Below are 12,773 nucleotides of genomic sequence, written 5' to 3' on the forward strand. Positions count from 1 at the left end.
TAGCTCTTGTAGGGTTTGTTTCTACAATTACTGCCCCCAATTTGAATGGTAACCGAGAGTTTCTTCGACCCCCCCCCCCTAGAAGTACTAAATCACCATTCAGGTTGGTTTTATTTCTTCCTTACAATGTCTGAGCTGTACCTCGAATCAAGCTAGGACCTTTGGAATTAAATTTTGCATCGATAAAGTCTTTGACCTTGACCTAATATTAAGGTCATGACCTAATTATAGATATTTAAACATTTTTCTCCGTAACTCGACTTTGGTTTGGCTTATCGGAACGAAATTGCCATCTCTAAATAGCCTTGCGCAAGAGGCATTCACACTGAATTTACATCATACCTCTCCAGGTTAAAGTTAAAAAAAAAAAACAATTCCCATATACTAATGCATTTAACTTCTCCCAGAATATCTGGGTCAATCAGCTCTTACACAGCAGGTACACAAAAATAGAAAGGGAAGCAAATTTACCTGTTTCGAGATACCTTGGAGAAGAAAATTAAGTATGGAAGAAACTGCAGCGATGCTTTCACCATTGTTCTGCTCGACCATCAACAGCGATGGCTTCAGGAACTCTGGGAGAACTTGAAAGAGCTTCAAGCAGACCTAGAAATTTGCACACCCACACGCAAAGTGAGGAAACAAATTGTCGCATGACAAATAAATAAATAATGCTTTATATAATTATTATATTATTTGGTATGCAGCCTGCAGCTGCTGGTTGCATCACTGCTGGGAACACGGCTGTGCCGCTGATGCGTTGCCCTGTTTCCAGTAAGCTTGTACTCATTTTGCTGACCTCGGAAGGATGATAGAGGCTGAACCAACCCACCTGGTGTTATTTAACGGTCCGACAGAGGCTCAAACTCAAGACCCTAATAACTTAAGCCAGCCACCTTAAGTGTAAAGCCCACACCAGGCTATTATATAATTAACTGACCCCCGCGCAGCAAAAGACGGGGTTTTGCAATCACTTTTGTGTGCGTCTGTCTGCATGTCTGTCTGGGCCGCAACTTTTTTACCATTTGAGATTTTGGCATCAAATTTTTAACGAAGCTTTATTATGAGAATATTGAGAAGACAAGTTCATAATTTTGTTAAAATTATTTTCAGTTATTATTATTGTTACTCTTTGACCCTTTTTTTTTTGCTCAATTTTTTTTTTCCTCAGCAACCACTTGTCTGATTGACGCACAGAATTTTCAGGGAAGGAGCGACCCCGCGCGGATGATATTTTAATGACAATTGTGATGTCGTAGGTCACGTGGTATGGCAGCCATCATGGATTAAATGCAAAAAAGTTTAAACATATCTGTGAAACCACTGATCGAAAAAATTTGAAACTTGGCACATCTCATTCGACTCCAAATGGGGAATAAAGGATTGTAAGGATGACGTCATCGGGTAAGTGGTAAACCAGCCATAAATGTTTTAATTGAAATCCTTGTTTCCATTGAGATTCAATGTATATGTCCAGACTGGAACATTTTTTTAAACCAATTTTTATTTAATTTTTTCTGTATACCTTGTCGAGGCTCGTATGAGGGCTAACGCACAACGCACAGCAAGGGGGGGGGCATGAGACAAGAGGGGCGGGTGAGGGAACGACAAAACAGTGGGGAACAGGGACATTAGGAGATCTGTGGAAGGGAGAGGGATGGGGCGGGGAACATGGGGAATACAAGATGGACATTACAGGGACTTTCAAGAAGGAAAGCAGGGAATTTGAAGGAGTTGGGTTTGGGGTGGATTAACGGGAGTAGAAAAGATCGAGGTTTTTGGATGGGGGAAGATAAGAGCTGGTGGTGAACGGCTGTTTTGAAGGCCTGGAGGGAAGAATGGGATTGAAAAGAGTGAGGGAGTATATTCCAAAGTTGGGACAAAAGAGCCTGAATGAAAGAGTGAAGGTGAGCAGTGATTCGTGATTTTGGTAGTTTTACCAGAAGAGGGTTGCTGGTGGACCTTGAGCGCCCTGCAGAAATATTGGGGGGGGGGACATATCGCAGACAGAGCAGGGGGGGCGAGCCTGTCCCCTGCGCAGCAGAGGACGGGGTTTTGCAATCATTTCTGTGTGTGTGTGTGCGTCTGTCCGGGCCGTAACTTTTTTACCATTTGAGCTTTTCTCATCAAATCTTCAACAAACCTTTATTAATAGATTATGGAGAACACAAATGGATAAAATGTACAATTTTTTTTTATAACTGTTGTTTTCATCAAGTTTGGTTTGAGTACAAAGCGGGCGTGGACAGGCTTTGCATTTTCAGATGCTTTCGAGTTGAGATTGCATCACATGTGAAAAAAGAGGCGGGGAAAGATTTGTTTGAAAACGTTATTATTTGCTGCAATTGGAAAAACAATTCCATTGTGTTGCATTCATGGCCATGCTATTTCCGGAGTGCAAGTGTTGCTGAAGCAGTTGCTCGTTAGACAACACACTGGGCAGTTTGCCATTGCTTTTCCCAGCGGTGGGTAATCAGTGAATTTGGCTCGATTATTGACACACAATGGCCTCATCTCTTCCGAACATAGCATGGGACATTTAACGTCCAGCAGAGAGTGTTAGCAGATGGGACACCTGGCTTAACATCCCAATCAAAGGACAGCGCACACATTGACGCAACTTGCCCTGCCAGTGAAGCACCAGGGTGGCAGTTTATAGCCGGGTAAGAAATAGAACCGAGAAGACACAACAAAACAATTACTTTGCAACAAAACAAATAATTAATTTTGTAGAATGAGTTTGTGCATCATGTCAGAACAAACCTTGGCTACAGAGGTAGGAAGTTCTCCAGCAAGGCAATCTGGATGCTGGAGCAGCTGGGATAATGTACAGGCAATCGCTTTGAGCAAGGCCTGAAGGTTCTCCTCCAACACGGCTCGCCCCAGTGGGCTTCCCTCCAAAAAGGCCGACACTAAACAGAGACAGGAAAAAGACTGTCTGTCACAATTCTACGGACTCCTTTTTGCTCGGCAAGAGAGGACATCTCATTGAAAGTTGCCAAAGTTCCCCAATAAAGATAAACCTGACATCTTTCACACATTCCTGCCTCCAACAAGCCTTCCAATTGTTTCCCATGTTTCTACCATCGCGACGAAACCAACTTTCTTCATTTGGCCTCTAAAGCACGAACAAATGAGAGAACTTCAGATGCGAACTGCCGTGATAATGCAACGTGACACAACAAAGCCACTCACTCACATACTCACACACAAATCACACCAAACCCACCCAATCTTCGATGGATATTAGATTGAACAAATCAAAAGCGATACACCAGAGCGGTGCCCGAAAATATCTTAACCAAATCTGATCGTTATCAGGCACAGCAAGAGCAGCCATCAGGATCGAGGTCAGAAAGATGATACCTGGCACGCGGAGCAAGCTTGCCTGGAAAACCCACCTGTGAGGCAGTCGGCTTGTGACAGGATCTGCGGCATGAAACAAACGCAGGAGCGTTACACGTGTGGAGGGGAGGAAAAAGGTTCAGGTTACATCTGCCACCAGGGCTCCATTTTCCTTTTTTTAACAATTCTCCACACTTCAACTCCTCAAGGGTGGGTTACTGGTCGAAAAATTGCGAGAAAAAAAAACAAAGTAAAAAGAGATCCTTCAGCATCAAGCACAGCATTCAGGTTTTGAAAAGAGGAGTGGGCAAAACACATCACAGAAATTTGCTTCCAACTATCCTCGGGCGACAAATTTGAAGTTCCCAAACTGTGACCAAATTGATTTGGATTACTTCGATTGCAATTATTTATAAATTAACACGGTCTTTTGCAAACTTTAACAGCAAAGCTTTCATGCAAATACGCTGCTTGGCAAGCTTACCTCGAGGCAAAAAAATAAAAAATCTCCTTTGTTAGGCAATAGAGCAACAGCTCTGTGCATAACATGGGAGCTGGTCAATGCACAAGTAACAGTAATTATCCCCATGCTTTTTGGGGGAAAAAAACAAAAACTGGGGGATATTGGAATTGGCTCTGTTTGACTGTGTGTCTGTCTCGCCGTCACCCTATCTCCTCTTATAACGGTTAGGCAGAAATTCACCAAACTTAGTTGTTATGATCAACACATGGCAAGAAGGTGTGAGACGAGTATAATTTTTGGCCCCACCCCGTGAGTCAGGGTCAAAAGGTCATACACCACAAAATGCAATTACGGGTGAATTTTCAAACATTTTTTTCATGAAACTTTGTTCATGTAATCGGCATTGGGAGACGCATAAAATATGTAACGGATTTTTTGGATTTGAATCCCGGTTCATGTCCCAGGGGGGTTCATGCCCCGGGGAAAAAAAAATTAAACTTAAAATTTGATATTAGGTCATTCAGGTGGAATTTTTTGCCATCTTCCAACTTTGCTTTCGGGGGAAGGCGTGGGAGTTTGGAAAGGTGCACCATCGACTTGACTCTCGTTAATTTATTTAAATAACAAGTCACTTGCCACAGATAAGTTAACACAAAAACAAAGAAATCAAGACTCGATGTAATTAGAATGTACGTAAGTGACTTCAGGAACTCTGGCACCTCCCCATGATTAAAAAAAACAAAAAAAAAACGGAATTCATATGAAAGAGCAAGAAAGAAAATGAAAAAAAAAAAAAGGAAAAAAAAAACATCCACAAACTCGAAGGACACTCGGTTGAGTGCATACCTCCGCCACGTAATGCCTGATCCACGGGAACATATCGGGCCCAATACATTTTTGAATATACAGTACTATATCGTTTTTATATCATGATATACAGTACTATATCGTTTTTATATCATGATATACAGTACTATATAGTTTTTATATCATGATATACAGTACTATATAGTTTATATATCATGATATACAGTACTATATAGTTTATATATCATGATATACAGTACTATATAGTTTATATATCATGATATACAGTACTATATAGTTTATATATCATGATATACAGTACTATATAGTTTTATATCATGATATACAGTACTATATCATTTTTATATCATGATATACAGTACTATATAGTTTTTATATCATGATATACAGTACTATATAGTTTTTATATCATGATATACAGTACTATATCGTTTTTATATCATGATATACAGTACTATATAGTTTTTATATCATGATATACAGTACTATATCGTTTTTATATCATGATATACAGTACTATATAGTTTATATATCATGGGGTTGACTCAGCCTGTCATCCTTCCGAGGTCGGCGAAATGAGTACCAGTGTACTGGCCCGGTGTATACCCCGGTTAAAATAGGTGTACCATATCCCTGTGTCGTAAGAGGCGACCAGGGTTGCGTCAGGAAGGGCATCCGGCGTAAAACATGTGCCAAATCACTATGCGGATCATACGGATGATCCGCTGTGGCGACCCCTAAAGGGAGCAGCCGAAAGAAGAAGAAGAAGAAGATAGTTTATATATCATAATATACAGTACTATATAGTTTTTATATCATGATATGCAGTACTATATCGTTTTTATATCATAATATACAGTACTATATATTTTTGACCCCATCTCTCAATGAAGAATCACTTAAAATTTAAATAATTATCTTATCCAGATCTTCCTTGCCCCACATGCAACATGTCCACCAAGTTTCATCCAAATCCGTCCACAACTTTTTGGGATATTGTGCTATATATCTATAGTGAAGTAGCTATATATCGTAGCTATATATCTATAAATATATTTATATATTTTTCCCTATCTTTCAATAGTGAAGAATCACTTAGAAAATTAAATAATTATTGTGTCTTGATCCGGATCTTCACCAAAATGTAATCAATTCGTCCTCGTCACACACCCAACTTGTCCACAAAAGTTTGAGATGTCCTGCTCACAGACAGACAGACAGATAGGGGTGAAAACATAACTTCCATCCACCTTCGGTGGTGGGGGTAATTACCTCGGACAAAACTTGGGGGACAGGTTGGGTGTGTGACAAGGACGAATTGATTCGATTTTAGTGAAGATGCAAATCCGGATCCGGATAAGGGAATATTAAATTTTATTTAAGTGATTCTTCACCATTGAGAGACGGGACCAAAAACAATATATCGCTCGATTTCTCAAAAAGATGTGGACGAGTCACGATAAAACTAGGTGGATGAGTTAGTTCAGTGACAAAGAACAAGCCGATGAGATTGTGGTTCACGTCCGGTTTCAGATTAGAACGATCAGGGGAATTTAAAAGGTAAACTGTTCAGCCTGGCAAAGGTATGCGCTCTACCTATCGCTGTGAAGGTGCTCTTGCCACATACATGTGGCAAAACATTTTGGACCCCAAAATCATGGACATATCAATTTATTCAGTTATTTAGCATCACCAAAGACTTGTACTCCAATTCAAATTCACCTTCTATACAGACCTGTAGAGTGGCTAAGCAACTACTTTAAAATAAATACAAAAAATACTTAGAGGTGTTACGACTCTTTTCTTCAAAAAATGTCCGACGCATGTGCAAGAAATCCCTTATGGTTGGGATTTCCTCGACTTTGCAGCTAAACAGCAAATATCAGTTATTGCTTTCACGATGACATCTGGTGCATCATTCAGAAGAGGATTTACTCGGACCACAACCCAACAAGCACTTTGCCAGAAAAAGGAAAAGAGAAACCAACGCTCAGTTTTCAAGGGATCAAGAAGCAGACTAATCATGGAGGGAATGTGTACGGTTCTTGAAAATGCTACTTCTGTATTCATTACACGAGCGATGCTGGGTGTCCAAATCTCAACTAACCTGCTGATTTAGGAGGGGCAGCGGAGGTTAAAAAAAACAACATGACCTGTGGATAAATGAGCAGGGAAAAAATAATAAAAAAATAAAGAATTAAATGTTCGTACCAAACAGCAAAGCCATAGAGTGATTCATGACAAACATGGCTCCAAACCAGGCCCCGTGTCACGGCGAGAAACTCTCCAGCAATGGTTTAAATGGCGCTTTAAATAGCAGGGCCGCGGCCAGCTTAGACAAATGCCGTCGGGATTAGAGGGAATTTAGCTTCCCCACCACCACTCCGATCTTTGAAACGTCCCATTCATGAGATTGCAATCAAAGTACTTTAAGCAATAATAAAAACAACTCCATGACCACAAGAAGGTTTCTCTGGAGAAATACCAACAACTTGTTTTCAGAGCTGAGAGTAGAGATTTGGTGTTTATTATTAGAAGGTTCCACCAAATTTTCACAGTATAAAGTCAAAATGAGAGGAGTTAAAAATTATATTTACGCAAATATTGCTCAAAGTGGACACGAGTTTTCCACTGCTAAAAATGCTGTGCCTTATGACAGCTGCGTTTGCATGGCGAGTTGCGTTTGTAAGCATTCGCTATATGGTCACGTACCGCAAGAGAGCACGTCTCGTCTGACAAATGTACCTCTCGCGCGTGAATGCGGACAAAAAAAAAAGAAAAACTCTGCGCAAAGCTCATTCAGCAAGTACTCCGTAAATGTGCGCAGGGTTGCCAGAAAGCCCCAAATTACGAGAGGTAAAGCCACTCTCGTTCGTGATATCCAGCGCCCATGTCAAAACATAATAGGAAGCGATGGACAAATCCCGCAGGTACAGGGTGGCAGCCAAAGCTGCGATGCGGAGAAGAACCCGATAACCAGACCTGACAAGACGTTAATCCCCGTGAGGCACTCGAAGTGGAGATAGATCCAAAGCCACAAAAAATAAAAAAAATAAAAAATAAATAAAAAGGATAAGCCCGAGAGGAGAGCAAAAAAACAAAAACATGAGGACCTTTCCGTCACGTGACGCACCCAAAAGCCGCAAGACAATAATATGCATATCAAAGTGTCACTCGGAAGCTGAAGTTCAATACAATGAAGTCACAATTGCAGCATTACATGTCCATCGGTTTGATTCAATAAATTACACGAAAGGAAGAGCACTCAAAACTCGAACGGTACTTGGAACAGCGCGTACCTCGGGCAGGTAAAACAGTTGACGTTTTGTATCCGACTGATAGGCCGGATCTGCATCCGCACCTGAACCAAAAATCGAATCGGCTTGTCCTTGTAACCGAACCAACTCATCCATCTAATTTTGTCATAATCTGTCCACAACTTTTTGACGTCTTGTAATATAAATGGGTTTTGGGATAAATCTCTGAATGGTGAAGAATCACTGGAAAATTGTAAAAATTCTCATATCCGGATCAGGATCTTAAGCAAAATCGAATCAGTTCTTCCTCGTCATACACCCAACCCATCCACCAAATTTTGTCCGATTCCATCATCCATAACATTTTGAAATGTCATGCTATATATCGTTTTTGGCCCCATCTCTCAATGGTGAAGAAGCACTTTAAAAGTCTCAGATCTGGATCGGGATCTTCATCAAAATCGAATAAGTTTGCCCTTGTCGCACATCCAACCTGTCCACCATGTTTTGTCCGAATCCATCCATAATTTTTTGAGATATCCTGCTCAAAGACAGACAGACAAACAGACAGGCGGGGGTGAAAACATGACCTCCTTCCACGCTCAGTGGTAGAGGTAACAAATTAGGCTGAGGGATTGCTTGGTTAGGTTAGGCTGGTTAGGCCTGGTTAGGTCTTGCCTGGTTAGGTTGGAGGATTCCGCAGAGATGACAACGCAACTCAGTCATCACAGCCGCTCGTTCCCACTCAGCAAGCCGTTTCAAGATCTGGAAATTTTATAAGAACGAATACATCTGTCAGAAATGTCCTAACACAATTGGCTGTGAAAATCAGTTTTTGGTGAAGGGTATGTGTGTATAACTGAACACATAATACTTTGGATGCAAACTAGTGACATATTGTGCAGATAACGTGTAATATTACTGAACAACGAAGGGCTCAATCACTGACTTGCTCCAGCTTTCGAAATGCTTTGAGGTTGTCATAGGCATGCAGTTGCAGTCGAACAGTGGAACGGATCAGAGGCAGCAGGTCACCATTGTGAGAGCATGCCCGTGGGGTGGATACAAGATGCAAGGCCAGATCCAGCTCCTTTTGCCGTTCTCGACTGTCATTGCTCCTGAATAATATAAAGAAGGAAACTTATATGATGGTATAGGATTTGAAAAGAAAACCCAAATTACAAAAAAAGAATGATTCATCATGAGATCTGAAAAAAATAAAAGATGATGAGATATTCTTTAGATCTTCATGAGAAATTCAAGGGAAGAGGAAAATAAGAAGTTACTTTCAAGAGGCAATTAAGACAAGATACAAAAAGAAAAATATAAAAAAATTAAAAACTAGTGAGAGCAAAGGATACGAGTAAATGAGAAGAAAGTATAACGGAGGCCGAGTAGGGATAAAGGAAAAGTAGATTAGAGTGTAAAAAGGTGGTGGAAAGGAGAAATACTATCCTGCAAAGCACAGGTGAGAAAACAGCTCGGCTTTTCTTCATGGTTCCAAAAATGCATCGAAATATTTTTTTCTGAAATCAAGTTAAATCGACTAAAAAGAAACCACCAAGTGGTAAATACGGCCAAAAGTGCTCATAATCCAGAAGGTATTAAACATTTAAGCCTCCCCATATAGCAGGCCAAGGCTTACATAGGGTTTGTTTCTGAAATTGGCACACCCACTTTATAATGGTACCTCAGAGTTTCTTAGATGCCTAGGAGTATGAAAGCACTATATATATATATATATATATATACATATATATATATACATATATATATATATATATATATATATACACATACATATATATATATACATATACATATACATATACATATACATATACATATACATATATGTATATATATGTATATATATATATATATATATATATATATATATATATATATATATATATATATATATATATATATCTTTTTCTTTTTCTTTCGGCTGCTCCCGTTAGGAAATCGCCACAGCGGATCATCCGTATGATCCGCATAGTGATTTGGCACATGTTTTACGCCGGATGCCCTTCCTGACGCAACCCTGGTCGCCTCTTACGACACAGGGATATGGTACACCTATTTTAACCGGGGTATACACCGGCCCAGTACACTGGTACTCATTTTGCCGACCTCGGAAGGATGACAGGCTGAGTCAACCCCATATATATATATATATATATATATATATATATATATATATATATATATATATATATATATATATATATATATATATATATATATTGTTACTGCTGTAGAAATTCGCAGAGCACCATCTCGGTCCTGAGATCAGTTATGTCGATAAGTCTGTGTTCAGATAGATTTCCCCACCGATGTTTAACAGGCAATTATTCGTGTGCTGGGCTGTGAATCTTCAGTTCGCCATTTTTCTTTTGCTATCGTTATTTTGGACCAACCGTTCACAACAACCACCTCCACCGCCAACATCGCTCTCATCAACCGTTCACAACAACCACCTCCACCACCAACATCGCTCTCATCAACCGTTCACAACAACCACCTCCACCACCATCGCTCTCATCAACCGCTCCACAACAACCACGATCACCACAACCACCTTCTCGTCAACTGCCAACATCCCCACAGACAACAAACAGTCGCCTTCAGAACAACCACCTTAACAACAACCGCCCAACCATACCACCCTCACGACCACCACAAAACGCCAGCCAAACCACCATTACAACAACCACTGTAATCACCACCGCATTGCCACCTCGACACATGGTTGCGAGAAGCCTGGCATTCATCGGGGGAAAGTAGACGACGACCCCACCCCCCAACGAATAACATTTGCGCCGGCCAATGCAGCAGGAGAATAACCCAACACCAAGAGTTATAAAGCGACACTAGTTATGAAGAAAGGAAAATAATGAGAAAGGCCCCGATTCGGCGAGGAAAACGCCCTTCTTCTGGAAGAGGGCGGGCGAAAGGGAGGGGCGAGGCGCCGTGGAGATAAAAGGGCTCGCTGAACGCGTCAGAGAGTCGAGCTGGAGGTTGTGAGGTGTGTGGAGGAGAGAAAAGAGTGTCATGAAGGAGTTGTGGGCAGTGTGAGGAGCTGCCAAGAAGATATATATACAGTAGGGGACTGGAGAGAGTAGAGCGCAGCGGAGCCAAGGCGCGCGGTCTGCCGTACCATGGGTCGCTGGAGAGGGGACGTCGAGAGTCGCCCTAGCGAGTCACCACGAGGGACAAGGGAGCCAGCCCGGTCTCTCGGAGCCTTTGCGGTCTACACGGCTCCGTGTTTATAAAGACCGCAAGAGGTCCAGTCTACCCCTCGTCTGTCCTGGGGTCTTTCCTTTGCTTTTGAATGAACGTTGTGACGCCATGTCCGTAAGTAGAACTGTTAAGTGTGTACATAATAGATAGATGGTAGTAGCTCTTTTGCATTGCTTTTGTTGGTTGTATAATTGCATGCGTGTCTTGCCATGCTTGATTATATGACTGCATGACTGCATATGTGCCGCTATTTCAATAAAAGTGCTGTTTAAATGTTAACCCGTTTGTTGCGTCCTTTTCCCTAATTGAACTGCCATATTGCACTCGGAATATAGTTGGTTGTTAAATAGCCGATAAAGTGATAGGGTCCAACGGGGCTGCGCGATAAATACCCCGCTCAGTTATCCCAAAACGAAGCGAGCTGCTTGAGCAGCTCGTTTCCAAGCGGCCCCGTTGAGGTACAGTCTCTCGGTAGTCTGCCCGCGCGATTAATTAGGTATATCGACAATTCGGCGATTGACCCTGAAGCGCGGGTAGAATATTGACTAGGCGTGGTGTGCTCAAAACACACCCGTTGCTGGTTTCCGGCGTTGATCCGGAAAGCCGTGACCGGATTGTCCGTTCTGTGGGCGAAGCGGCCGCTATTTGTTAAACGCGGTTGTTCATACGCCGGCGGGCGGGAATCCACAACTATATATATATATATATATATATATATATATATATATATATATATATATATATATATATATATATATATATATATATATATATATATATATATATATATATACACATACATACATACATACATATATACTGGGCGTAGTGGTGTGCGCCTGTAATCTGGCTACTCGGGGGTTTGGGTTGGAGGATCGCTTGAGGACAGAGGCTCTGCACTGGTCATGCTATGAGAGGGTGTAGGGCAGCCCGGAATCATGGTGAAACCCAATCCTTATCCCTGTGTCGTAAGAGGCGACCAGGGTTGCGTCAGGAAGGGCATCCGGCGTAAAACTTGTACCAAATCAGTATGCGGATCATAACGGATGATCCGCTGTGGTGACTCCTAATGGGAGCAGCCGAAAGAAGAAGATATATATATATATATATATATATATATATATATATATATATATATATATATATATATATATATATATATCTTCTTCTTCCTCTTTCGGCTTGCTCCCGTTAGGGGTCGCCACAGCGGACCAACTGTCTCCATTTCGCTCTATCCTCCACATCTTCCATTGACACTCCAACCACCCGCATGTCCGCCCTCACCGCATCCATGAACCTCTTATTTGGCCTTCCTCTTCTCCTCCTGCCTGGCGGCTCCATCTTCAACATCCTTCTCCCGATATACTCCGCTTCCCTCCTGTGCACATGTCCAAACCATCTCAATCTCGCCTCTCTCACTTTGTCTCCAAACCGTCCTACCAGCGCTGTCCCTCTAATACACTCATTTCTTATCCTGTCCATCCTCGTCACTCCCAACGAGAATCGCAGCATCTTTAACTCTGCCACCTCCAGCTCTGCTTCCTGTCTTTTTGTTAGTGCCACCGCCTCCAAACCATACAACATAGCTGGTCTCACTACCGTCTTGTATACTTTCCCCTTCACTCTTGCAGCTA

The 12,773-nt window shown here is 41.6% G+C and overlaps 1 protein-coding gene across 4 annotated transcripts in view; it reads right to left on the reverse strand.

The window, feature by feature from the left end:
* Nucleotides 1-12,773, reverse strand: part of THADA (THADA armadillo repeat containing) — a 202,531-nt gene that overhangs the window by 157,081 nt on the left and 32,677 nt on the right. For all 4 annotated transcript variants that reach the window (XR_015051759.1, XM_085857381.1, XM_085857384.1 and 1 more), the window contains exons 2-6: nt 8,843-9,011; nt 8,572-8,658; nt 3,402-3,429; nt 2,764-2,912; nt 472-606 (exon numbers count right to left, since the gene is read on the reverse strand). Coding sequence is in view for 3 of the 4 variants with exons in the window: in XM_085857381.1 (XP_085713507.1) it covers nt 472-606; nt 2,764-2,912; nt 3,402-3,429; nt 8,572-8,658; nt 8,843-9,011 (568 nt within the window). In the remaining variant the exon portion in view is untranslated. The remainder of the gene's footprint in view (nt 1-471; nt 607-2,763; nt 2,913-3,401; nt 3,430-8,571; nt 8,659-8,842; nt 9,012-12,773) is intronic.

The sequence above is a fragment of the Eptatretus burgeri genome, chromosome 15, assembly GCF_056783735.1.
Source record: "Eptatretus burgeri isolate ZD-2024b chromosome 15, Ebu_testis_v1, whole genome shotgun sequence".
Lineage (NCBI taxonomy): Eukaryota > Metazoa > Chordata > Myxini > Myxiniformes > Myxinidae > Eptatretus > Eptatretus burgeri.